Source organism: Scylla paramamosain, chromosome 47 (assembly GCF_035594125.1).
Source record: "Scylla paramamosain isolate STU-SP2022 chromosome 47, ASM3559412v1, whole genome shotgun sequence".
In the NCBI taxonomy this organism is placed as follows: domain Eukaryota; kingdom Metazoa; phylum Arthropoda; class Malacostraca; order Decapoda; family Portunidae; genus Scylla; species Scylla paramamosain.
Genome location: NC_087197.1, coordinates 22,501 through 50,000, shown reverse-complemented (window position 1 = coordinate 50,000; position 27,500 = coordinate 22,501). Strand labels below are relative to the sequence as shown.

Genomic DNA, 27,500 nt, shown 5'->3' with positions numbered 1-27,500 from the left:
TATATATATATATATATATATATATATATATATATATATATATATATATATATATATATATATATATATATATATATGTTTCTTCTTTTACTTTTCTCTTTATTAATTGAAAGAAAACCTGATAGAGAACAGACTTAAATATAAAACTTAATTATCTTTTTTTCATATTTCAACTATTTATTTTATATATATTTTCAACTTCAAACTATTTTTACTTTATCAAATGCATACATTCATTATTGTTATTTTCACATTTTCAACTGTCTTTTTAAAGCTTATATAATTTCCTTCAACTCAATCAAAGCCAAACAGGAATCTATACTACATACTTAACACATCATCCTGTTTTCTAATACTTCCTAAACTGGTGGTAGTATTTCACTCATTATCCACAAGATTAACTCAACCTCTAACATATTCTTTCTTATAAGTGACAAGATTATGATAGAAAGAGAGAAAGAGAGAGAGAGAGACACATAACTGCACTCTCTCTCTCTCTCTCTTAACATTCTGTCTTTCAAGACAGGATGGCAGTACTCTTAATTCAATCTCTTATCTATTTCCTCTACCATCAACGGGAGAGAGGGAGTGGGAGAGACATAACTGCACTCTCTCACTCTCCTCAGTTTGTCAGGAGTCACACAAACAGACCACCACACAGACAGTCTCCCAACTAAAGTCCACATTCTCAAACACTTCCACCTTCAATTTCAACTCTTTTCCTGATAAACAGTATTTTTCAAGGATGTTTTTATGACTACAGTGACAGTTTAACAATATTTCTACATAATCACTGGGGAAAGAGCAGTGAGAATGTGTATATTTCTCTATGTGGCCTTTGAAAATTGTATGCATGAGGGAAGGAACAGCTAAGAATGTAAGCCTTGAGGACAGACCTGCCACTGGGTAACAGAGAGCGTGGGGAGGAAGATCAAGGGGAAGACAGAGAGTGAGATGGAACTGCAGGTGATGGGAGGCACTGAGGAAGATGCAAGGGACAGAAACAACTGGAGGGGGCTTGTACATGATGCCCAATCCTTACTGGAGAAACAGCCAAGGGAGAGCAGAAGAAGGAGGAGGTAGTATTGGAAGATGTAAGGGAGAGAAACAGCTGGAGGGGACTTGTACATGACGCCAAACCCTCAAATGAGAACAACAACTGCATAAGCCATCTCTCCCACACCCAGTACTCCAACCTGGGTCCCCTACAGTGAGGCAAGCTGCTAGCCACTGCACCACCGCCCCACACACCCACACTGGCAACACTGTGACGGGTTTGTGTGAGTTTACAGTACTTTGTGTGGACTTAATTGGTAATGATACTTAATTCAAATGTTTAAATCTTTCTTTCCCTCTTTTGCTTATTATATTTACAGACATTTAATTGTAACTATCTAGTGTCTTGCTTCTAAAAGGCTGACATGCATACACATGCATGCACGCACACACACACGCACACGCTGGCTGTATGCTACTACTAGATGCATGAATATACACACAAATGCACACACACACACACACACACACACACACATATGTATAGAGAGTCATAAATGCAAAATAGTTTGTTGGGAGTTTAAAAAGTGGTGAGAAACAAAATATTTGACAAAATATTATGAAAACAAAAAAAATATTATCTATACAAGTTATATAGTGGCAAAAACTGTCTTGTTTATTATTATTATTATTATTATTATTATTATTATTATTATTATCATCATTTCTCTTGTCTTGAGGATTTTACTAAACTGCTCTCTCTCTCTCTCTCTCTCTCTCTCTCTCTCTCTCTGTGTGTCTAAGCAATATATACAAATCAAGTCAAAAGGCAGAATTAACATTATTTTCTATTTCCGACACAATCCATCACTATGCTCACAACACACACACACACACACACACACACACAACACACACAAACCATCTCACTGTAAAAATAAATAAAAAAAAATAAAAGTCTAAATGTGAATTAAATTAAATATAAAATTGCATAAGTTTAGTAAAGAAAATCTAAAACTTTAATCTCTATGAGTGGCCCCCCTTTCTCTCTCTCTCTCTCTCTCTCTCTCCCACTCCCTCTCTCTCTCTCTCTCTCTCTCTCTCTCTCTCTCTCTAACACTGTATCAAACAATTATTTATCTTAGTTATCTCTTGGAATATAAAAGAGAATATTGTGTGTGTGTGTGTTTGTGTGTGTGTGTGTGTGTGTGTGTGTGTTTGGGCTTGAAAGAGAGGAAGGAGAGAGAGAGAGAGAGAGAGAGAGAGAGAGAGAGAGAGAGAGAGAGAGAGAGAGAGAGAGAGAGAGAGAGAGAGAGAGAGAGAGAGAGAGAGAGAGAGAGAGAGAGAGAGAGACACAAACTAATGTTAATAAATGATAATATCTGGGTAGGGAAGCTGGTAGGGGGAGTTGGAGGTGGCAGAGATGAGGGCAGCTGCGGAGTCACAAGTCGTAGCAGCTGTGGCGGTGGTGGTGGTGGCGGAGGCGGTGGTGGCGGTGGAGGAGGGCGGTGGAAGGCGGTTGAATATCTCCGTCAACTTATTGTGGAGGTTATCTGGCTGGCGTGCTTGGATTTTGGCAAACAGCGCTTCGAACGATTCTGTCATGAAGGCTTCTGTAATCTGACGTCTCTGCTTCTCTTCCTCTGCTTTCCGTTTCTGCTCTGGGCTCTCCATCAGCACCTTCTTGAGTGACTCGAAGGTGATCTCCTCCTCCAGTGGCTTCTGCAGTAGGGAGAGTGTCTGTCAGTGTCTGTGAGTTTCTGGGAGTGTCTGTGAGTATGTGAGAGTGTCTGAAAGTATCTGAGAGTGTCTGGGAGTATGTTTCTATGGCTATTATCTGCTGTGTGCATGTGGAAGTCTGCAGCCTATTCAAGGAAAGATTCTCAGCTAGACCTCTGTGTTGTATTGGCAACCTAACCAAACCCTGCCATCGTGAACCTTCTACTCCTCCACCCATCCACTCATCCACACCCAACCACATCCATTAACCCAGTCATCCACCCCTCGACTCCTCCACTCACCCTAGGCAGGCCGGGCGAGGAGCAGGCACTGTCCACCTCCACACTGATTGCGTTGATGTCCATGGCAGAGTTTGAGGTGTTGTGTCCCCCTGAGTGGCGACGCTTCATGCTGGACACACTGGCTGTTAATCGCTTCTCATCCAAGCTGTGGAGAGAGAGAGTGAGAGAGTGAGAGAGAGAGAGAGAGAATGTGGTGTTTTTAGAAAATTATTGTGTTTTTCTTTTGTCTCTGTTTGTGTCTGTTTGTTCTCAATGGCTTAAATTATCGTGTTTTTGTTTGTACGTTTGTGTGTTAGTCAGGATGTCGGGAAAGAGGGAGAGAGAATAACTACGCATTCTAAGGAAAATAGTGTCTATGTTTGTCTGTTTGTTCTTAGTCACTTCAATTATCATGTGTTTATTTCTCTATTTATTAATTTCTCCCTATAACATCTTACATTCCAGTGCTTCTCATTGTCTGTCTATCTGTCTGTCTGTTTCTCTATTCTCTTTTTTGCATTCCCACCAACACCCTACTGTTACCTGGGGCCTTGTTATCACCTGCAGCTCCTGACTCACCTGGTGCCACTGAGAAGGTCGAGAACAGTGGCATTATCAAAGAGAAGGTCCTCGGGCAGGCCAGCAAAGGGCAGGGTTGGGTCGTACTGAGGCAGGAGGTCAGGCAGCAGGTGGGTCGCGCGGTCTGACCTGTGTTGGGGGAAATTGGGTTAGTGGAGGGAAGAGAGGAGGGAGAGACGGATTGGAGGTTTAGTGGAGGGAGGGAGGGAGGGAAATGTTGAGAGAGAGACAGAGAGAGAGAAAAGTGAATTGTAGAAGATAAAGTTTGTTTTCTACATTTCTCTTTCTCTCTCGTGTCTTTTTTTCTTCCCTTTTTCTTTCTCTCTGTTTAATGGTCTTTTAATCTCTCTCTCTCTCTCTCTCTCTCTCTCTCTCTCTCTCTCTCTCTCTCTCTCTCTCTCTCTCTCTCTCTCTCTCCAACTCTCACTTTATCTGCTTTCTCTTCCTTGATAATTTTGTTTCTCTCTCTGTCTCTCTATCTCTCTTTTCTTCCTTGATAACATGTTCATTGATCTTTTTAATTACCTTACTCTCTATCTATCTCTCTATCTGTCTGTTTATCTATCCCTATCTATCTAGCTACCTTATCCTCCCTCCCTGCCTCTGTTCCCCATCCCCTCACCTATTTATTTACCTTACCATGTACCTATCAACTTTTCCCTCCCTTCCCTTCTCACCTGGCCCTCTCATGCCCTCACCTGTTCTTCACGACCGCAGCCACATGATCCTTCAATGTGGGGACCAGGTGAGCCACAGCCATCATTACTGAGGATACCAGGCCGTGCAGTTGGATGGCAGCTGCACCCTTCACACTCCCACTCTGCGCCGCGCCCTGGGAGTGGGGAGAGGGGAGGTAGTGAGGGTTGAAAGTAAGTAATGTTTGTTTGTTTGTTTGTTTGTTTTTGTGTGTGTGTGTTGTTTTTTGAGCTGTAATGTCTCTGATGTGGGAAGTCTGAATTTTTATGATGTATTGAGTTATTTATGCAATTCTTTGTTTTTTATTGGTTTATTTACTTGTTTTTGTGTTTGTTTTAATGAATGTTGTGTATCTTGTTCTAACTAGTCTTGGTGTGTGTATGTGTGTGTATGTGTATGCATGTACTGCCACCAGGACACTTTCTCCTCTCTATACAGGACTGAGGGGCTGAGAGAGTGTGTGAGGGAGTGTAAGGTGAAAGCTGTGTGCCTTGTCTTGGCCACCACTGCTTCAGGACAAGACAGCGTTGGTACATGGACACAAAATGAATAAACAAATGAATCTGTAAGAAAAACCAAAGCACTGTCACACAAACACATCAAACACAACACAAAATAAACAGCAAAACCCTAAGAATCATTAAAAAAAACACTACTTTCTCACCTGTACGTGAAACATAACCCTCAGAATATCCACAATCACATCATCGGACCGGATCTCCAGCAGCAGCAGCATGAGGGTGGTGAACACAGCTTCCAGGTTTGCCAGGGTATTGTTGGCAAACTCACAGTTCTCCTGAGCCGACAGCAGGAGCTCTGTGCCCGACTTACGCCAGAAATTAACGTCCTGTCGCACCGGTTTGGCAAACGTCAGGCCCAGCTTGGTGATCTCCAGGCTGTGGGAGGAGGGAGAGAGTGACCAGAAGGAGCAAGAGCAAGAGGAGTAGGTAAAGATGAAGGAGGAGGAATGGTTTGAAGTTCTACAAGATGTGGTGGTGACAGTGACACTTAAGTTGAAAAGAGATGGAAAGAGATGAAAGTGGAGAAAACACACACACACACACACACACATACGTGCACATATGTTAAACAGGAAATAAGAAAGAGAAGAAAGCAGACACATAGACAATGCAGAAAACAGTGAGAAGAAAGAGAAGGAACATACAAACAATGAAGAAGAAGAAGAAAGAGAAGAAAACAGACACTCACACAACACACACAAAAGGAAAACAAACACACACACACACACACACACACACACACACACACACACACACACACACACACACACACACACACACAATAAACAAACAATGAAGGCCCCCAGACACTCACGTAGGTTTGGCCAGCTTGTGAGCATTGTGGTGCCGGTCAAGCAGTGTGTGCAGGATGTGTTGCACTGTCAGCCGCACCTCCGCATCGCTGGACATGCTCAAACGCATCAGCCGCACCAGGAACGACTGTGCGAATGTCTTGCTATACTGTTCTGTGGTGTATTTTGTCCCCACCTGTGTGTTTGAGGGTGTTAGGTTAGGTTAGGTTAGGCTCTCTCTCTCTCTTTCTCCTTTTTTGTCCTTCTCCCTTTTCATATTCTTGAATCTTAAATCACACACACACACACACACACACACACGCACATACCTTAAGGAGTGACTTGAGAAGAATATGTTGCAGCTTCACCTCTGCCTCAGGACGTTGCGAGCCTACGTCATCCACCCTGTCACTGCCGGGGACCTGAGGGTAAGGCAAGGGGTGGTGAAGGTGCTGAGGGTGATGGGCTAAGAGGGTGAAGGGGAAGGGGGAAGGATGATGGGATAACTAAAGGAGGAAGAGGAAGGGTGGTGAAGGTGGTCTGCTAACTGGTGACCTCTAGTGACCTTTATCAGTGACCTTAATTAGTGACCTTAATCAGTGACCTTAGTGCCTATTAGGAGATCTAGTGTGTGGGGGGTGAGTGCATACAGACAAACACACACACACACCTTTTTCAACATAAACATTACAAATTAACTTAAAAAAAAGACATTACAATTACAAACACAATTCAAAGCCCCACCCCGCCAAAAAAAAAAAAAAAATAATAATGATAATAATAATTACACACACACTCACCTTATTCAAGATAAACACCATGGAATCCACCTTCTGGTAATCTGGCAGGTGGTTCGCGTACTCCCCAAGTGCGTGGATGAGGGTCTCCTGGTACATCCTCTCCGCTGACCCCTCCTCTCCACTCGCCCCCCCCACCACTGAGGCTCGAATGTGCTCCAGAAGGGAATTAATGATCTCGATGACTGACGGACCTGGGGAGTGGATGAGTGGATGAGTGGATGGGATGAGTGTTTTTTTTATTTATTTTTTTATTTTACTGTTTCCTTGTGTTCCTGCAGACAGATGGTGGTTTGAATGACTGGTGGTCTTGAGTGTGGAGTGAAGGGGAGAGAAGAGGATAGAAAGGATGAGAAGAAGAGAGGGGAAGGGAAGAGAAGAGAAGAGAGGAGAAGAGAAGAGAAGAGAAGAGAAGGGAAGAGAAGGGAAGGAAAGGGAGGGAAAAAGAAAGAAAACAGTAAACACAAATAATATAAACACACACACACACACACACACACACACACATACCTATACACTCCCCGGCAGCGATGGGTATGACCTTCGACAGCACATCAGCAATGCCTGTTCTGATCTTTGCTGACTCACTCCCCTTCTCGTTAAGATGGCTCATGATAAGCTCAATGATCGTTATGCTGTACTGAACCTGTGGGGAGAACAAGGTCAGGTCAGAGGTCAGGTCAGAGGTCAGATTGTTAGTGTTGTTGATAGATAGGTTAGGTTAGTATTCTGTTGTTAGTGCCAAGTAAATAGGGAGATTTTGGGAAAGGGAAGGACTGGAGGAAGGGTAGAGAAAGGAAAGGGAGATGTAGAGAATGAAAGAGAAGGGATGGAATGGGAGAAAGAAGAGAAGGGGAAGGGAGGAAAAAGATAAAAAGAAAAAGAAGAGAAAAAAGAAGGAAAGAAGAAAAGTATAAACAAAACAGATATTTACTAACAAAAAATACATGATAAATAGCAAAACAATCTCTCTCTCTCTCTCACTCTCACCTGTATAGAGTACATAAGGATCTTGAACACCTGTACGGCAAATGTATTGTTGACCCAGAGCCCCTGCAAGTCCATGTGCCTGTAGGTGAGGATTACAAATGATATATGTAATGTCACTAGAACCTTGAAAATCCTTGCACCTTCACTATGACTGTTGATAATGCAGAAATTTAGTTAATCTGTCACTAGAACTATTAAAATACCCTTGAAAACCTGTGATACTTCAACTAGAGCCTTTTGGAAGCTGTGGAAGGTCTTAAAAGAGTGTTTCTGCTGTCAAAAATGTAGGAATCTTGTTAACCTGTCACTAGAACCATAAAAACACTATTGAACACCTGTGTCACTTCAACTAGAGGCTTTCGAAAGCAGTGAAATGTGTCACAAAAATATCACAGAACCTACGAGAGACACACACATACACACACACACAGACTCACATCAGCAGAGGCTTGACAACATTATGTATCTTGCCATAAGTGGCACGCGACACAAGCTCCCGTAAACACATTTCAGCCAATTCGTGTGGTTCCTTCTCTCCGTCCCCCTGGTGGTGGTGGTGGTGGTGGTTGTCTGGGGCATCTGCTGTGGGCTTGGTCTCCTGGTGGGGTAAAGGGCGGGGTTAGAGTTGAATGAGGGGGTGGGCAGAGGTCATGTATAGATGGTTCCAACTCCTCTACACTTCCTCAAATATTCTCTCCCTCTCTGTCCCTCACTCTGTCTCCTCCCTACCTCAGTGTACAAAGAGCTGTGTTGCATGTTGTACAGAAGTGATGGGACAATTTTTTCCATATGTGTGGGTAGCCAGATGTTCTCTCCAAGGTTGTCCCAGTCTGTTTTGCGCACCACACCCTGGGAGATGAAAGAACAGAGATAAGAACACAAGGGTTGGAGCAGGAAGCCGTCAGCCCTGCACATGACAGTCCCTGTACAAAACATACCTGCTTGTTTCCACCTGTCATTACCATAAGCTTGTGTAGTCATCTTTTAAAACTCTGTATTGACGCAGCACCAACAACACAGGTGCACAACTAAGAGAGGACAAGAAGGTACATTACTCACAGGGTACATGAGGGTACGAGAGGGTACAACTACACTACCGAGAGTCCACAAACCCACCTCCACACACCCAAACACCATCAAACACCACAAAAACACAATAAGGCAAGAATACCCACTCCTACACCTTTAAACATCCCAAAACTCACACATTTTAGTATAGCTACACCAACAAGAGTCCCCAACACAGACACACAGACACACACCTGCAGTCCCTTGATGCCAGCAGTCCTGAGATGCTTTCGTGTTGCCTCGTTGTCATCGTTGGAGTAACACATGCAGGAGAACTTGCTGACCAGGAAATCGTAGCGACGGTGATAAGAAGGAGTGTCTTCTCGGATGTTGGCGAACTTCTCAAACTGCGGGAGTGGTCGTGGGTGAGTGGTGGTGATAAACATGCCCTAAACATCCCCAAAACACCCCTGAAAATCTATTCTACACCCCAGAACATCCCTAAATATCCCTAAACAGCCCCAAACATCTTTCCCATACCCCAAAACATACTTGGAAACCTTCCCTACACCTCCCAAACACTCTTCCACTCTTAAACACCTCAAACACCCTTGCCAGCCCTTCCTACACCCCAGTGCACCTTAAGACACCCCCAGGACTCACCGACTGTGTGGCTCTCAGCTGAAGGGCAGGTTCGGTCGACTCAAGAAGCTTCTGTACCATTTGCAAGAAAGACTCGACGAAAAGATTGAGGTTGTTGGCGTGGCAGGAGATAAGCAGCTGGTCCAGGGCATCCATTGAGATGATGACGTATCCTGGTGGTGGTGGTGATGGTGGTGGTGGTGGTGGTTTACAAGAGGGAGTGAAAGAAATGTATTAATTGTTGTCATGTTGAAAAGGAATGCCAGCCCTCTCTCTCTCTCTCTCTCTCTCTCTCTCTCTCTCTCTCTCTCTCTCTCAAATGTAAATAAATGATACACTATTTATTTTTAGTATTCTGTATTGATTCTCTCTCTCTCTCTCTCTCTCTCTCTCTCTCTCTCTCTCTCTGTTTCTCTTCCTTGTTATCACATTTCCCTCCCTTTCTGTCTCTTTTTCCCATTTCCCTTCATTTACTTACATTTCCCATCTCCCCCTCCCTCCCCCCCTAGCACCCCTGACCCCACACCCCCTCCCCTCACCTGTCTTCCTTCTGTTGATGTCCCTGAACAACCTGTATGCTAGGTACTCCCCAATCCGGTCCAATTTGTCAGGGGAGTTCATAGCATACCACATCAGCTTGTCCATGTTACTCTTGACCAGTCCATCCTGCCGGGAGAAGAGCATGGATGGTTCGGACGGTTCGGATGGTTCGGATGGTTCAGGTGGTTCAGATGGTTATGGGTGGTTCAGGTAGGTTGGGTCATGCTAGCACCGATGAAGAAGAGGAATGCGTAATGGAGGTAATGGGAGCAGCAGGGTAAAGGAGAATGGGGTGAAATAAAGATAAACGTGAAAAATAATGCGCTGGGTGGCGTGGAACGGTAGGTGACGGAGCAAAATTGAAGGTTCACCCAAGACTGTCCATCTATCAAACTCCATCTCCTACGCACACAACGCCAACCACACACACCTGCCACCCAAAAACACCACACAAACGACTTAAAGCATCGGAAAAGCACCGGAAACGTCCGTAATACGCCCTTAACACCCCAAACCAGCGGCCACGGAGGAGATTCTGGACCCACCAAGCCGGTATGGGCCCATCAATACAACACATACGCAATTTTCACCCATTTCACTCAACACAAGGATCTCCCAGCGCACCCGCGAGGTCCTGGGGGTAATACTCATCCTTGGGGACGTACTGTTCGGCCATGGTGACTGTGTGGAAGGCGTGAGGCTGAGGGAGGTAAGGCTGGCAAGGAGGTCCTGAGCACACTGGCAGGAGGTGGAATGCGCGGAGCTGGTTGGACGCCGCCACCCTCACCTCCTCCATTGGTTATCTCACTACCCCGCCAGGCTTAAATGTCCTCGCCTCGCACCATGCTTATTATAAAGATCGTGAGGAAAAGATCATAGAGGAAAGATGAATAGGGTGTTGAAGAAGAATGAATGATTGAGTAGCAAGGAGATGAGAGAAGAAACGAGAGAGATGCGAGAAATTATACCTGGCTGCGTCAAAATTTACGCCGTTTAAATGCCCCTACCTCATGTCATGCTTATTAGAAAGCCCGTGAGGACCAGGAGGGAAGATCAACAGGAGGACCAGGAAGGAAGATCAAGAGGAGGGAAGATAAAATGAAATATGATGGAAGTGGTGAGGAAAACGAAAATAAAAAAGGCAGGTATACAAATTATATAAGGTTTGTCATGATTAATAGAGATGAATTATGAGATAAAGGACAAGGAGAAAGAATGTGAGGATAAAGAAGACATATATGCAATAGAAGAGGTGTACGGGGACGGGAATTATAAGATAAGAAGGGAAAGAGGACGAGAAGCATGACGGGGAGAAATAGGAAGTACATTGAGTCACGGTACGGTCTCAGCAGCGGTACCCTCGAATATTCCATCTTGCATCATGATGGCGTGATACATTCCTATTATAATTTTATCGTGAAATTTGTAGTCTAGGTGCGTGTATGTAAGAGATTTGTTTAATTTTTTTTTATTTCTATATTTTCTCTGTCTATTCTTCATCCGGCAGTTATTTTTTTCATGAGATGTCGAAATTTTGAATAAGGTATGAAGGAGTTAGATAAATAGGTATATATATATATATATATATATATATATATATATATATATATATATATATATATATATATATATATATATATATATATATATATCCTATTTCTACTTATTTTCGTGTTTTGGAAGCAAGGCGAGGTGATATTGCAAAACAGAATAAAGTCTCTTGTTGTGGTTATATAACGATATATATATATATATATATATATATATATATATATATATATATATATATATATATATATATATATATATATATATATATATATATATATATATATATATATATATATATATATATAACCACAACAAAAAGACTTTGTTCTGTTTTGCAATATTACCTCGCCTTGCTTCCAAAACACGAAAATAGGAAAATTATATATATATATATATATATATATATATATATATATATATATATATATATATATATATATATATATATATATATATATATATATATATATATATATATATATATATATATATATATATATATGTATATATATATATATATATATATATATATATATATATATATATATATATATATATATATATATATATATATATATATATATATATATATATATATATATATATATATATATATATGAGAGAGAGAGAGAGAGAGAGAGAGAGAGAGAGAGAGAGAGAGAGAGAGAGAGAGAGAGTTCTGAGCCAATACCTACGATATATATTAGTGTGCGTCATTTTATTAGTGTTAAGCCTGTTTCTTAACTTCATTTTGCTGGCCCTGTCCTTTACTTGTCTTATCGGGTGGAAGATTAAATGAGTGACGTGTGCTGCGTCACTCCTGTCTTGATCTTGATCCTAACTCTTCAGGTGGTTGGGGATCTTTCCTGAGCCTGGTCTTTGGATCGGTAACTCATGTAGAAACAGCAGCCGCTATTACTACTACTATTACTAGCAACAGCAGCTTCTACTACCGCTACTATTACTACACACGATATTATTTTCATTAATTTCCTTCCTCTCGTAAATATTCTGTCAATTCCCACCACCACTCAACACCACGCAAAAGGCCAGCCAGAGAGGGAGGTTTGCAACATACTGAGGCATGTGAATTAACGTCTATCAATTGTGTATCTCTTCATTTATCCCCCATACTCGTCCCGAACTCTATTACCCTCAATACCCCCCTACTCGTGCCCATACATCTGCATACCCGCCCTACAGACTGCCCCCTTCCCCCCACACGTGCACCTAATAGCTTCATATATCACAACGCACATTACAACACCCCTGACACACTTCTTATATAACACCTCCTTCCCAAAACACCTTAAAATCTGTCGTCTTAGCGCAAGCATCCTGCATCTAGCCTGACACCCCCCCATAACTATCGCCAACATGATTACAAAATTCCCAAAGCCCCAAAATAATCACACCAACATACACCGAAACATCCCCAAAACATACTCAAAGCACTGCAAAAAATGTACGCGCGCGCGCGCGTACATTTTCAAAACACACACACACACACACACACACACACACACACACACACACACACACACACACACACACAAACACTGCATAAGCATATGTACAACGAAAAACAAGGCAACACACACACACACACACACACACACACACACACACACACACACACACACACACACACACACACACACACTGCATAAGCATATGTCCAACGAAAGAAAAGGCAACACACACACACACACACACACACACACACACACACACACTGCATAAGCATCTGTACAACGAAAGACAAGGCAACACACACACACACACACACACACACACACACACACACACACACACACACACACACACACACACACACACTGCATATGCATCTGTACAACGAAAGACAAGGCAACACACACACACACACACACACACACACACACACACACACACACACACACACTGCATATGCATCTGTACAACGAAAGACAAGGCAACACACACACACACACACACACACACACACACACACACACACACACACACACTGCATAAGCATCTGTACAACGAAAGACAAGGCAACACACACACACACACACACACACACACACACACACACACACACACACACACACACACTGCATAAGCATCTGTACAACGTAAGACAAGGCAACATACACACACACACACACACACACACACACACACACACACACACACACACACACACACACACCACACACACACACACACACACACACACACACACTGCATCACCATCTGTACAACGAAAGATAAGGCAACACACACACACACACACACACACACACACACACACACACACACACACACACACACACACACTGCATCACCATCTGTACAACGAAAGATAAGGCAACACACACACACACACACACACACACACACACACACACTGCATCACCATCTGTACAACGAAAGATAAGGCAACACACACACACACACACACACACACACACACACACACACACACACACACACACACACACTGCATCACCATCTGTACAACGAAAGATAAGGCAACACACACACACACACACACACACACACACACACTGCATAAGGATCTGTACAACGTAAGACAAGGCAACACACACACACACACACACCTTGAAATACCTTGAAAAAAAAAACACTGAATATTTACTGGGAGGGACTGGAAAGGAGTTAGGGAAGGTACCAGGGGAAGGAGTTAGGGAAGGGAGGTAACGTCACGGCCTGGGGGGGGCTTGTGACGTCACGGCGGGGGGTTGATGACGTCACAGGGACCGCTATTTACGTACGTACGTATTTCATTTTGAAAATGACCCCTCTATAAAACGCAGCTAGACAGGAATGCTTTATAAATTCAGACTTGCCACACATTTTAACTAATGCCAAAAATAACAACACATTTCAAAACGCAGTAGTATTAAAGATATTTAAAAAGAAGTATCTGGAAACTGTTGGAACTTTCACCCCATTTAAAATCATTCAAATGTCCACCCATTCTGGCTTAAACATAACGGAAAACACTTTAAAAAATCTGAACTATTTTCTAAAAACATTTAAAGTGAGCTACAAGCACAAATAAAAAAATGTACCGAAAAAAAATTCAATATTATTGCAAGTTGAACACGAATAAAAACAAGTGTACGGTGCACGCATTTCACTGAGCGGGACGGCAACACACTTAAAAAAACACCAACTATTTTTTAAAACCAATAAGAACCTAGTACAGGCTGAAATAAAAAATCTAGTTATGGGACCGTAAAAAAATACGCCGAAAACGGCCCTCTTATTTACACAAAAACAACGCCAAAATCACCACTTTTCACGCAACACATGCGCTCAAATAACTTAAAAAACAACGAAATATTTTTACAAACCATAAAATCTTAGCTACAAGCCGAAATAAAATACTTCGGAAATCAAGGAAAATAATATTGGAACCGAGGGGGCAGGGGAGCCTTATCCAAGATGGCGGTCGGGGGCCAGGGGAGGGGACGACCAACCCTTCTCACTAATTTAAACCCTCGCCAAACTTAAACTAAGTAATGGCAGGTATATCTGACGAGCGGATATCAAAGCTAGGTCATGTGGCTCCGCTTTGCGACAGTATTGGTTTAAAACACTCACAGATAAGATAGATAATGGCAGATAAATAGAGATGACCCAGATTGTTTACATTATGATTAAGTTAAATTTTACGGTTTTTAGCAACGAGACGAGGCTGACATAGGGATATATTGTGCTGGAGGTTAGGTGAGATGCGTTAAAATGAGTTAAAACTGTGGATTGTTCAGTTATTCATTAAAAAGTTACGTTAAGTTACCTAAATTTATTCATTAAAAAGTTACGTTAAGTTACCTAAATTTATTCTGACACTTCCTGACCTTACCTTCCCTGTGGTGGTGATGGTGGTGGTCCTGCTTCCTCGTCACTATGGCTGGCTGTCTAGCACCTTCTCACAGCCAAACTTTTCTTTATTTTGCTTGTTTTTATCCACTGCTGCCTTCGGGTGTCTACTGCTAGAGCCCACGCCTTCCTCATTACCAGCTAAAGAAGGTTTAACTCATGGCTAAGCCTTGGCAGCCACTGTGTAGGCGTGGTTACACACACACACACAAAAAAAAAAAAAAAATTCCGTCAGGCTGGGAGTTGTACTAACGTACTAGCGTACTAACACCACCCATAGATGCGACACACTGACTGGTTTTGTCAGGCAGCACAGTTCAGCGTTGCCAGATTGTTTTGGCCGTATTATTGTACTACTTATTATTATTACTTATTATTACTTAATATTATTGTTACTACTAAACTGATAACGGTGTAGTTTGCTCATTACAATATACATGTCACCATACATACGTACACATTTGAACACCTTCACATACACACAAACACATGCAAACACACACCATTAACCCTTTCCACCCGCGCTATTTTGTTTCCATAGTTCAAATTGAATACAAAAAAAAAAAAAAAATAAATAAATAAATAAAAAAATCAGTAAAAGTCATGATTTTTTTTTTTGTTCTTGTTATTATCAAATGATTTTTTTACGTAAGGAAAACCAACAAAACATTATCAAAACCACAAATTTGAATAAGAAAAAAAAAAAGGATGGCTTCTGTGAAAATAAAAATAAATAAAAGGTAAATAAATAAACGTTTTCACACATCTTATTTATTAAAGTAACCCATACATAAAGCTGCAATCATGCACAGGACTGATACACGCACGCACGCACGCACACACACCTGAACATGAACAAAATACCTGAATATGAAACTGTGGCCCAATATTTGTGAATAAGACTAATAAATAAGAAAACATTACTGGTGTTGGTGGTGGTGATAATACTGGCAGTAGTAGTAGTAGTGGCAGTAGTAGTAGTAGTAGTAGTAGAAGTAGTAGAAGTAGTAGTAATAGTAGTAGTGATGTTAGTGTTAAGTTAGTAATAATAGTAGTGATGGTAGTGTTAAGTCTAAAAACGTAACATTTTCATTAACAATGACACACACACACACACACACACACACACAGGCACACTGTACAACAATTATTACACATCTAGGTGCCTACACCCCTCCCCCTCTCAGCCCACCTCCCCCCTCCACTAAGACTAAGAAGGCCTTTCAAGATATACAAAATTCACCCTTAAGATAAGACATGGAAGCAGAAATGTGGAGTATATTGTGAAAGAAAAATATAATAAATGAATAAAGAAAAAGAAATCTATTATTTGAAAGCCCAATATATATATTTTTGTATATATATATATATATATATATATATATATATATATATATATATATATATATATATATATATATATATATATATATATATATATATATATGTTTCTTCTTTTACTTTTCTCTTTATTAATTGAAAGAAAACCTGATAGAGAACAGACTTAAATATAAAACTTAATTATCTTTTTTTCATATTTCAACTATTTATTTTATATATATTTTCAACTTCAAACTATTTTTACTTTATCAAATGCATACATTCATTATTGTTATTTTCACATTTTCAACTGTCTTTTTAAAGCTTATATAATTTCCTTCAACTCAATCAAAGCCAAACAGGAATCTATACTACATACTTAACACATCATCCTGTTTTCTAATACTTCCTAAACTGGTGGTAGTATTTCACTCATTATCCACAAGATTAACTCAACCTCTAACATATTCTTTCTTATAAGTGACAAGATTATGATAGAAAGAGAGAAAGAGAGAGAGAGAGACACATAACTGCACTCTCTCTCTCTCTCTCTCTTAACATTCTGTCTTTCAAGACAGGATGGCAGTACTCTTAATTCAATCTCTTATCTATTTCCTCTACCATCAACGGGAGAGAGGGAGTGGGAGAGACATAACTGCACTCTCTCACTCTCTCCTCAGTTTGTCAGGAGTCACACAAACAGACCACCACACAGACAGTCTCCCAACTAAAGTCCACATTCTCAAACACTTCCACCTTCAATTTCAACTCTTTTCCTGATAAACAGTATTTTTCAAGGATGTTTTTATGACTACAGTGACAGTTTAACAATATTTCTACATAATCACTGGGGAAAGAGCAGTGAGAATGTGTATATTTCTCTATGTGGCCTTTGAAAATTGTATGCATGAGGGAAGGAACAGCTAAGAATGTAAGCCTTGAGGACAGACCTGCCACTGGGTAACAGAGAGCGTGGGGAGGAAGATCAAGGGGAAGACAGAGAGTGAGATGGAACTGCAGGTGATGGGAGGCACTGAGGAAGATGCAAGGGACAGAAACAACTGGAGGGGGCTTGTACATGATGCCCAATCCTTACTGGAGAAACAGCCAAGGGAGAGCAGAAGAAGGAGGAGGTAGTATTGGAAGATGTAAGGGAGAGAAACAGCTGGAGGGGACTTGTACATGACGCCAAACCCTCAAATGAGAACAACAACTGCATAAGCCATCTCTCCCACACCCAGTACTCCAACCTGGGTCCCCTACAGTGAGGCAAGCTGCTAGCCACTGCACCACCGCCCCACACACCCACACTGGCAACACTGTGACGGGTTTGTGTGAGTTTACAGTACTTTGTGTGGACTTAATTGGTAATGATACTTAATTCAAATGTTTAAATCTTTCTTTCCCTCTTTTGCTTATTATATTTACAGACATTTAATTGTAACTATCTAGTGTCTTGCTTCTAAAAGGCTGACATGCATACACATGCATGCACGCACACACACACGCACACGCTGGCTGTATGCTACTACTAGATGCATGAATATACACACAAATGCACACACACACACACACACACACACACATATGTATAGAGAGTCATAAATGCAAAATAGTTTGTTGGGAGTTTAAAAAGTGGTGAGAAACAAAATATTTGACAAAATATTATGAAAACAAAAAAAATATTATCTATACAAGTTATATAGTGGCAAAAACTGTCTTGTTTATTATTATTATTATTATTATTATTATTATTATTATTATTATTATTATTATTATCATCATTTCTCTTGTCTTGAGGATTTTACTAAACTGCTCTCTCTCTCTCTCTCTCTCTCTCTCTCTCTCTCTCTGTGTCTAAGCAATATATACAAATCAAGTCAAAAGGCAGAATTAACATTATTTTCTATTTCCGACACAATCCATCACTATGCTCACAACACACACACACACACACACACACACACAAACCATCTCACTGTAGAAATAAATAAAAAAAATAAAAGTCTAAATGTGAATTAAATTAAATATAAAATTGCTTAAGTTTAGTAAAGAAAATCTAAAACTTTAATCTCTATGAGTGGCCCCCCTTTCTCTCTCTCTCTCTCTCCCCCCCTCTCTCTCTCTCTCTCTCTCTCTCTCTCTCTCTCTCTCTCTCTCTCTCTCTCTCTCTCTCTAACACTGTATCAAACAATTATTTATCTTAGTTATCTCTTGGAATATAAAAGAGAATATTGTGTGTGTGTGTGTTTGTGTGTGTGTGTGTGTGTGTTTGGGCTTGAAAGAGAGGAAGGAGAGAGAGAGAGAGAGAGAGAGAGAGAGAGAGAGAGAGAGAGAGAGAGAGAGAGAGAGAGAGAGAGAGAGAGAGAGAGAGAGAGAGAGAGAGAGAGAGAGAGAGAGAGACACAAACTAATGTTAATAAATGATAATATCTGGGTAGGGAAGCTGGTAGGGGGAGTTGGAGGTGGCAGAGATGAGGGCAGCTGCGGAGTCACAAGTCGTAGCAGCTGTGGCGGTGGTGGTGGTGGCGGAGGCGGTGGTGGCGGTGGAGGAGGGCGGTGGAAGGCGGTTGAATATCTCCGTCAACTTATTGTGGAGGTTATCTGGCTGGCGTGCTTGGATTTTGGCAAACAGCGCTTCGAACGATTCTGTCATGAAGGCTTCTGTAATCTGACGTCTCTGCTTCTCTTCCTCTGCTTTCCGTTTCTGCTCTGGGCTCTCCATCAGCACCTTCTTGAGTGACTCGAAGGTGATCTCCTCCTCCAGTGGCTTCTGCAGTAGGGAGAGTGTCTGTCAGTGTCTGGGAGTGTCTGTGAGTTTCTGGGAGTGTCTGTGAGTATGTCTGAAAGTATGTGAGAGTGTCTGGGAGTATGTTTCTATGGCTATTATCTGCTGTGTGCATGTGGAAGTCTGCAGCCTATTCAAGGAAAGATTCTCAGCTAGACCTCTGTGTTGTATTGGCAACCTAACCAAACCCTGCCATCCTGAACCCTCTACTCCTCCACCCATCCACTCATCCACACCCAACCACATCCATTAACCCAGTCATCCACCCCTCGACTCCTCCACTCACCCTAGGCAGGCCGGGCGAGGAGCAGGCACTGTCCACCTCCACACTGATTGCGTTGATGTCCATGGCAGAGTTTGAGGTGTTGTGTCCCCCTGAGTGGCGACGCTTCATGCTGGACACACTGGCTGTTAATCGCTTCTCATCCAAGCTGTGGAGAGAGAGAGTGAGAGAGTGAGAGTGAGAGAGAATGTGGTGTTTTTAGAAAATTACTGTGTTTTTCTTTTGTCTCTGTTTGTGTCTGTTTGTTCTCAGTGGCTTAAATTATCGTGTTTTCGTTTGTATGTTTGTGTGTTTGTCAGGATGTCGGGAAAGAGGGAGAGAGAATAACTAGGCATTCTTAGGAAAATAGTGTCTATGTTTGTCTGTTTGTTCTTAATCACTTCAATTATCATGTGTTTATTTCTCTATTTATTAATTTCTCCCTATAACATCTTACATTCCAGTGCTTCTCATTGTCTGTCTATCTGTCTGTCTGTTTCTCTATTCTCTTTTTTGCATTCCCACCAACACCCCACTGTTACCTGCGGCCTTGTTATCACCTGCAGCTCCTGACTCACCTGGTGCCACTGAGAAGGTCAAGAACAGTGGCATTATCAAAGAGAAGGTCCTCGGGCAGGCCAGCAAAGGGCAGGGTTGGGTCGTACTGAGGCAGGAGGTCAGGCAACAGGTGGGTCGCGCGGTCTGACCTGTATTGGGGGAAATTGGGTTAGTGGAGGGAAGAGAGGAGGGAGAGACGGATTGGAGGTTTAGTGGAGGGAGGGAGGGAGGGAAATGTTGAGAGAGAGACAGAGAGAGAGAAAAGTGAATTGTAGAAGATAAAGTTTGTTTTCTACATTTCTCTTTCTCTCGTGTCTTTTTTCTTCCCTTTTTCTTTCTCTCTGTTTAATGGTCTTTTAATTTCTCTCTCTCTCTCTCTCTCTCTCTCTCTCTCTCTCTCTCTCTCTCTCTCTCTCTCTCTCTCTCTCTCCAACTCTCACTTTATCTGTTTTCTCTTCCTTGATGATTTTGTTTCTATCTCTGTCTCTCTCTTTTCTTCCTTGATAACGTGTTCATTGATCTTTTTAATTACCTTACTCTCTATCTATCTATCTATCTGTCTGTTTATCTATCCCTATCTATCTAGCTACCTTATCCTCCCTCCCTGCCTCTGTTCCCCATCCCCTCACCTATTTATTTACCTTACCATGTACCTATCAACTTTTCCCTCCCTTCCCTTCTCACCTGGCCCTCTCATGCCCTCACCTGTTCTTCACGACCGCAGCCACATGATCCTTCAATGTGGGGACCAGGTGAGCCACAGCCATCATTACTGAGGATACCAGGCCGTGCAGTTGGATGGCAGCTGCACCCTTCACACTCCCACTCTGCGCCGCGCCCTGAGAGTGGGGAGAGGGGAGGTAGTGAGGGTTGAAAGTAAGTAATGTTTGTTTGTTTGTTTGTTTGTGTGTGTGTGTGTGTGTGTTGTTTTTTGAGCTGTAATGTCTCTGATGTGGGAAGTCTGAATTTTTATGATGTATTGAGTTATTTATGCAGTTCTTTGTTTTTTATTGGTTTATTTACTTGTTTTTGTGTTTGTTTTAATGAATGTTGTGTATCTTGTCCTAGCTAGTCTTGGTGTGTGTATGTGTATGCATGTACTGCCACCAGGACACTTTCTCCTCTCTATACAGGACTGAGGGGCTGAGAGAGTGTGTGAGGGAGTGTAAGGTGAAAGCTGTGTGCCTTGTCTTGGCCACCACTGCTTCAGGACAAGACAGCGTTGGTACATGGACACAAAATAAATAAACAAATGAATCTGTAAGAAAAACCAAAGCACTGTCACACAAACACATCAAACACAACACAAAATAAACAGCAAAACCCTAAGAATCATTAAAAAAAACACTACTTTCTCACCTGTACGTGAAACATAACCCTCAGAATATCCACAATCACATCATCGGACCGGATCTCCAGCAGCAGCAGCATGAGGGTGGTGAACACAGCTTCCAGGTTTGCCAGGGTATTGTTGGCAAACTCACAGTTCTCCTGAGCCGACAGCAGGAGCTCCGTGCCCGACTTACGCCAGAAATTAACGTCCTGTCGCACCGGTTTGGCGAACGTCAGGCCCAGCTTGGTGATCTCCAGGCTGTGGGAGGAGGGAGAGAGTGACCAGAAGGAGCAAGAGCAAGAGGAGTAGGTAAAGATGAAGGAGCAGGACTGGTTTGCTGTTCTCCAAGATGTGGTGGTGACACTGACACTTAAGTTGAAAAGAGATGGAAAGAGATGAAAGTGGAGAAAACACACACACACACACACACACACACACACACACACACACACACACACACACACACACACACGTGCACATATGTTAAACAGGAAATAAGAAAGAGAAGAAAGCAGACACATAGACAATGCAGAAAACAGTGAGAAGAAAGAGAAGGAACATACAAACAATGAAGAAGAAGAAGAAAGAGAAGAAAACAGACACTCACACAACACACACAAAAGGAAAACAAACACACACACACACACACACAATAAACAAACAATGAAGGCCCCCAGACACTCACGTAGGTTTGGCCAGCTTGTGAGCATTGTGGTGCCGGTCGAGCAGTGTGTGCAGGATGTGTTGCACTGTCAGCCGCACCTCCGCATCGCTGGACATGCTCAAACGCATCAGCCGCACCAGGAACGACTGTGCGAATGTCTTGCTGTACTGTTCTGTGGTGTATTTCGTCCCCACCTGTGTGTTTGAGGGTGTTAGGTTAGGTTAGGTTAGGCTCTCTCTCTCTCTTTCTCCTTTTTTGTCCTTCTCCCTTTTCATATTCTTGAATCTTAAATCACACACACACACACACACACACGCACATACCTTAAGCAGTGACTTGAGAAGAATATGTTGCAGCTTCACCTCTGCCTCAGGACGTTGCGAGCCTACGTCATCCACCCTGTCACTGCCGGGGACCTGAGGGTAAGGCAAGGGGTGGTGAAGGTGCTGAGGGTGATGGGCTAAGAGGGTGAAGGGGAAGGGGGAAGGATGATGGGATAACTAAAGGAGGAAGAGGAAGGGTGGTGAAGGTGGTCTGCTAACTGGTGACCTCTAGTGACCTTTATCAGTGACCTTAATTAGTGACCTTAATCAGTGACCTTAGTGCCTATTAGGAGATCTAGTGTGTGGGGGGTGAGTGCATACAGACAAACACACACACACACACCTTTTTCAACATAAACATTACAAATTAACTTAAAAAAAAAGACATTACAATTACAAACACAATTCAAAGCCCCACCCCCCAAAAAAAAAAAAAAATAATAATAATGATAATAATAATTACACACACACTCACCTTATTCAAGATAAACACCATGGAATCCACCTTCTGGTAATCTGGCAGGTGGTTCGCGTACTCCCCAAGTGCGTGGATGAGGGTCTCCTGGTACATCCTCTCCGCTGACCCCTCCTCTCCACTCGCCCCCCCCACCACTGAGGCTCGAATGTGCTCCAGAAGGGAATTAATGATCTCGATGACTGACGGACCTGGGGAGTGGATGAGTGGATGAGTGGATGAGTGGATGGGATGAGTGTTTTTTATTTATTTTTTTATTTTACTGTTTCCTTGTGTTCCTGCAAACAGATGGTGGTTTGAATGACTGGTGGTCTTGAGTGGAGAGTGAAGGGGAGAGAAGAGGACAGAAAGGATGAGAAGAAGAGAGGGGAAGGGAAGAGAAGAGAGGAGAAGAGAAGAGAAGAGAAGAGAAGAGAAGGGAAGAGAAGGGAAGGAAAGGGAGGGAAAAAGAAAGAAAACAGTAAACACAAATAATATAAACACACACACACACACACACACACACACACACACACACACACACATACCTATACACTCCCCGGCAGCGATGGGTATGACCTTCGACAGCACATCAGCAATGCCTGTTCTGATCTTTGCTGACTCACTCCCCTTCTCGTTAAGATGGCTCATGATAAGCTCAATGATCGTTATGCTGTACTGAACCTGTGGGGAGAACAAGGTCAGGTCAGAGGTCAGGTCAGAGGTCAGATTGTTAGTGTTGTTGATAGATAGGTTAGGTTAGTATTCTGTTGTTAGTGCCAAGTAAATAGGGAGATTTTGGGAAAGGGAAGGACTGGAGGAAGGGTAGAGAAGGGAAAGGGAGATGTAGAGAATGAAAGAGAAGGGATGGAAAGGGAGAAAGAAGGGAAGGGGAAGGGAGGAAAAAGATAAAAAGAAAAAGAAGAGAAAAAAAAGAAGGAAAGAAGAAAAGTATAAACAAAACAGATATTTACTAACAAAAAATACATGATAAATAGCAAAACAATCTCTCTCTCTCACTCTCACCTGTATAGAGTACATAAGGATCTTGAACACCTGTACGGCAAATGTATTGTTGACCCAGAGCCCCTGCAAGTCCATGTGCCTGTAGGTGAGGATTACAAATGATATATGTAATGTCACTAGAACCTTGAAAATCCTTGCACCTTCACTATGACTGTTGATGATGCAGAAATTTAGTTAATCTGTCACTAGAACCATTAAAATACCCTTGAAAACCTGTGATACTTCAACTAGAGCCTTTTGGAAGCTGTGGAAGGTCTTAAAAGAGTGTTTCTGCTGTCAAAAATGTAGGAATCTTGTTAACCTGTCACTAGAACCATAAAAACACTATTAAACACCTGTGTCACTTCAAGTAGAGGCTTTCGAAAGGAGTGAAATGTGTCACAAAAATATCACAGAACCTACAAAGAGACACACACACATACACACACACAGACTCACATCAGCAGAGGTTTGACAACATTATGTATCTTGCCATAAGTGGCACGCGACACAAGCTCCCGTAAACACATTTCAGCCAATTCGTGTGGTTCCTTCTCTCCGTCCCCCTGGTGGTGGTGGTGGTGGTGGTTGTCTGGGGCATCTGCTGTGGGCTTGGTCTCCTGGTGGGGTAAAGGGCGGGGTTAGAGTTGAATGAGGGGGTGGGCAGAGGTCATGTATAGATGGTTCCAACTCCTCTACACCTCATCAAATATTCTCTCCTTCTCTGCCCCTCACTCTGTCTCCTTCCTACCTCAGTGTACAAAGAGCTGTGTTGCATGTTGTACAGAAGTGATGGGACAATTTTTTCCATATGTGTGGGTAGCCAGATGTTCTCTCCAAGGTTGTCCCAGTCTGTTTTGCGCACCACACCCTGGGAGATGAAAGAACAGGGATAAGAACACAAGGGTTGGAGCAGGAAGCCGTCAGCCCTGCACATGACAGTCCCTGTACAAAACATACCTGCCTGTTTCCACCTGTCATTACCATAAGCTTGTGTAGTCACCTTTTAAAACTCTGTATTGACGCAGCACCAACAACACAGGTGCACAACTAAGAGAGGACAAGAAGGTACATTACTCACAGGGTACATGAGGGTACGAGAGGGTACAACTACACTACCGAGAGTCCACAAACCCACCTCCACACACCCAAACACCATCAAACACCACAAAAACACAATAAGGCAAGAATACCCACTCCGACACCTTTAAACATCCCAAAACTCACACATTTTAGTATAGCTACACCAACAAGAGTCCCCAACACAGACACACAGACACACACCTGCAGTCCCTTGATGCCAGCAGTCCTGAGATGCTTTCGTGTTGCCTCGTTGTCATCGTTGGAGTAACACATGCAGGAGAACTTGCTGACCAGGAAATCGTAACGACGGTGATAAGAAGGAGTGTCTTCTCGGATGTTGGCGAACTTCTCAAACTGCGGGAGTGGTCGTGGGTGAGTGGTGGTGATAAACATGCCCTAAACATCCCCAAAACACCCCTGAAAATCTATTCTACACCCCAGAACATCCCTAAATACCCCTAAACAGCCCCAAACATCTTTCCCATACCCCAAAACATACTTGGAAACCTTCCCTACACCTCCCAAACACTCTTCCACTCTTAAACACCTCAAACACCCTTGTCACAGCCCTTCCTACACCCCAGCACACCTTAAGACACTCCCAGGACTCACCGACTGTGTGGCTCTCAGCTGAAGGGCAGGTTCGGTTGACTCAAGAAGCTTCTGTACCATTTGCAAGAAAGACTCGACGAAAAGATTGAGGTTGTTGGCGTGGCAGGAGATAAGCAGCTGGTCCAGGGCATCCATTGATATGATGACGTATCCTGCAGGTGGTGGTGGTGGTGGTGGTGGTTTACAAGAGGGAGTGAAAGAAATGTATTAATTGTTGTCATGTTGAAAAGGAATGCCAGCCCTCTCTCTCTCTCTCTCTCTCTCTCAAATGTAAATAAATGATACACTATTTATTTTTAGTATTCTGTATTGATTCTCTCTCTCTCTCTCTCTCTCTCTCTCTCTCCCCTGTTATCACATTTCCCTCCCTTTCTGTCTCTTTTTCCCATTTCCCTTCATTTACTTACATTTCCCATCTCCCCCTCCCTCCCCCCCTAGCACCCCTGACCCCACACCCCCTCCCCTCACCTGTCTTCCTTCTGTTGATGTCCCTGAACAACCTGTATGCTAGGTACTCCCCAATCCGGTCCAATTTGTCAGGGGAGTTCATAGCATACCACATCAGCTTGTCCATGTTACTCTTGACCAGTCCATCCTGCCGGGAGAAGAGCATGGATGGTTCGGACGGTTCGGATGGTTCGGATGGTTCAGGTGGTTCAGATGGTTATGGGTGGTTCAGGTAGGTTGGGTCATGCTAGCACCGATGAAGAAGAGGAATGCGTAATGGAGGTAATGGGAGCAGCAGGGTAAAGGAGAATGGGGTGAAATAAAGATAAACGTGAAAAATAATGCGCTGGGTGGCGTGGAACGGTAGGTGACGGAGCAAAATTGAAGGTTCACCCAAGACTGTCCATCTATCAAACTCCATCTCCTACGCACACAACGCCAACCACACACACCTGCCACCCAAAAACACCACACAAACGACTTAAAGCATCGGAAAAGCACCGGAAACGTCCGTAATACGCCCTTAACACCCCAAACCAGCGGCCACGGAGGAGATTCTGGACCCACCAAGCCGGTATGGGCCCATCAATACAACACATACGCAATTTTCACCCATTTCACTCAACACAAGGATCTCCCAGCGCACCCGCGAGGTCCTGGGGGTAATACTCATCCTTGGGGACGTACTGTTCGGCCATGGTGACTGTGTGGAAGGCGTGAGGCTGAGGGAGGTAAGGCTGGCAAGGAGGTCCTGAGCACACTGGCAGGAGGTGGAATGCGCGGAGCTGGTTGGACGCCGCCACCCTCACCTCCTCCATTGGTTATCTCACTACCCCGCCAGGCTTAAATGTCCTCGCCTCGCACCATGCTTATTATAAAGATCGTGAGGAAAAGATCATAGAGGAAAGATGAATAGGGTGTTGAAGAAGAATGAATGATTGAGTAGCAAGGAGATGAGAGAAGAAACGAGAGAGATGCGAGAAATTATACCTGGCTGCGTCAAAATTTACGCCGTTTAAATGCCCCTACCTCATGTCATGCTTATTAGAAAGCCCGTGAGGACCAGGAGGGAAGATCAACAGGAGGACCAGGAAGGAAGATCAAGAGGAGGGAAGATAAAATGAAATATGATGGAAGTGGTGAGGAAAACGAAAATAAAAAAGGCAGGTATACAAATTATATAAGGTTTGTCATGATTAATAGAGATGAATTATGAGTTAAAGGACAAGGAGAAAGAATGTGAGGATAAAGAAGACATATATGCAATAGAAGAGGTGTACGGGGACGGGAATTATAAGATAAGAAGGGAAAGAGGACGAGAAGCATGACGGGGAGAAATAGGAAGTACATTGAGTCACGGTACGGTCTCAGCAGCGGTACCCTCGAATATTCCATCTTGCATCATGATGGCGTGATACATTCCTATTATAATTTTATCGTGAAATTTGTAGTCTAGGTGCGTGTATGTAAGAGATTTGTTTAATTTTTTTTTATTTCTATATTTTCTCTGTCTATTCTTCATCCGGCAGTTATTTTTTTCATGAGATGTCGAAATTTTGAATAAGGTATGAAGGAGTTAGATAAATAGGTATATATATATATATATATATATATATATATATATATATATATATATATATATAT

The 27,500-nt window shown here is 42.6% G+C and overlaps 2 protein-coding genes across 6 annotated transcripts in view; both read right to left on the bottom strand.

Annotated features, from left to right (window-relative positions):
• Positions 1-191: 191 nt before the first annotated feature.
• LOC135095149 (protein EFR3 homolog cmp44E-like) lies at positions 192-15,276 on the bottom strand. 3 transcript variants are annotated; one of them, XM_063995939.1, is made up of 16 exons: positions 14,992-15,276; positions 9,560-9,686; positions 9,042-9,193; positions 8,633-8,785; positions 8,100-8,219; positions 7,808-7,968; positions 7,371-7,449; positions 6,891-7,026; positions 6,384-6,574; positions 5,913-6,005; positions 5,607-5,779; positions 4,936-5,167; positions 4,274-4,407; positions 3,576-3,704; positions 3,018-3,162; positions 192-2,718 (listed from the first exon to the last, which is right to left on the bottom strand). In XM_063995939.1, exons 2-16 carry the CDS (start codon positions 9,663-9,665, stop codon positions 2,362-2,364), a joined length of 2,361 nt encoding a protein of 786 aa, XP_063852009.1. In that variant the 5' UTR covers positions 9,666-9,686; positions 14,992-15,276; the 3' UTR covers positions 192-2,361. The 3 variants fall into 3 exon arrangements, with proteins under 3 accessions (XP_063852009.1, XP_063852007.1, XP_063852008.1); XM_063995937.1 differs by lacking the exon at positions 14,992-15,276 and adding an exon at positions 10,226-10,426 and having other exon boundaries at positions 9,560-9,785; XM_063995938.1 differs by lacking the exon at positions 14,992-15,276 and adding an exon at positions 10,226-10,423.
• A 2,775-nt stretch (positions 15,277-18,051) lies between these two features.
• Positions 18,052-27,500, bottom strand: part of LOC135095124 (protein EFR3 homolog cmp44E-like) — a 13,629-nt gene continuing 4,180 nt past the window's right edge. The window contains exons 1-16 of one of the 3 annotated variants that reach the window (XM_063995883.1): positions 26,544-26,734; positions 25,878-26,004; positions 25,410-25,561; positions 24,999-25,151; positions 24,466-24,585; positions 24,174-24,334; positions 23,736-23,814; positions 23,258-23,393; positions 22,731-22,921; positions 22,256-22,348; positions 21,954-22,126; positions 21,295-21,526; positions 20,641-20,774; positions 19,956-20,084; positions 19,402-19,546; positions 18,052-19,100 (exon numbers count right to left, since the gene is read on the bottom strand). In XM_063995883.1, coding sequence (XP_063851953.1) covers positions 18,744-19,100; positions 19,402-19,546; positions 19,956-20,084; positions 20,641-20,774; positions 21,295-21,526; positions 21,954-22,126; positions 22,256-22,348; positions 22,731-22,921; positions 23,258-23,393; positions 23,736-23,814; positions 24,174-24,334; positions 24,466-24,585; positions 24,999-25,151; positions 25,410-25,561; positions 25,878-25,983 — 2,361 coding nt within the window. In that variant the 5' untranslated portion in view covers positions 25,984-26,004; positions 26,544-26,734 and the 3' untranslated portion in view covers positions 18,052-18,743. Of the gene's footprint in view, positions 19,101-19,401; positions 19,547-19,955; positions 20,085-20,640; positions 20,775-21,294; positions 21,527-21,953; positions 22,127-22,255; positions 22,349-22,730; positions 22,922-23,257; positions 23,394-23,735; positions 23,815-24,173; positions 24,335-24,465; positions 24,586-24,998; positions 25,152-25,409; positions 25,562-25,877; positions 26,038-26,543; positions 26,735-27,500 lie in introns of those variants that run through there. The other 2 variants (XM_063995884.1, XM_063995882.1) reach the window with 2 other exon arrangements.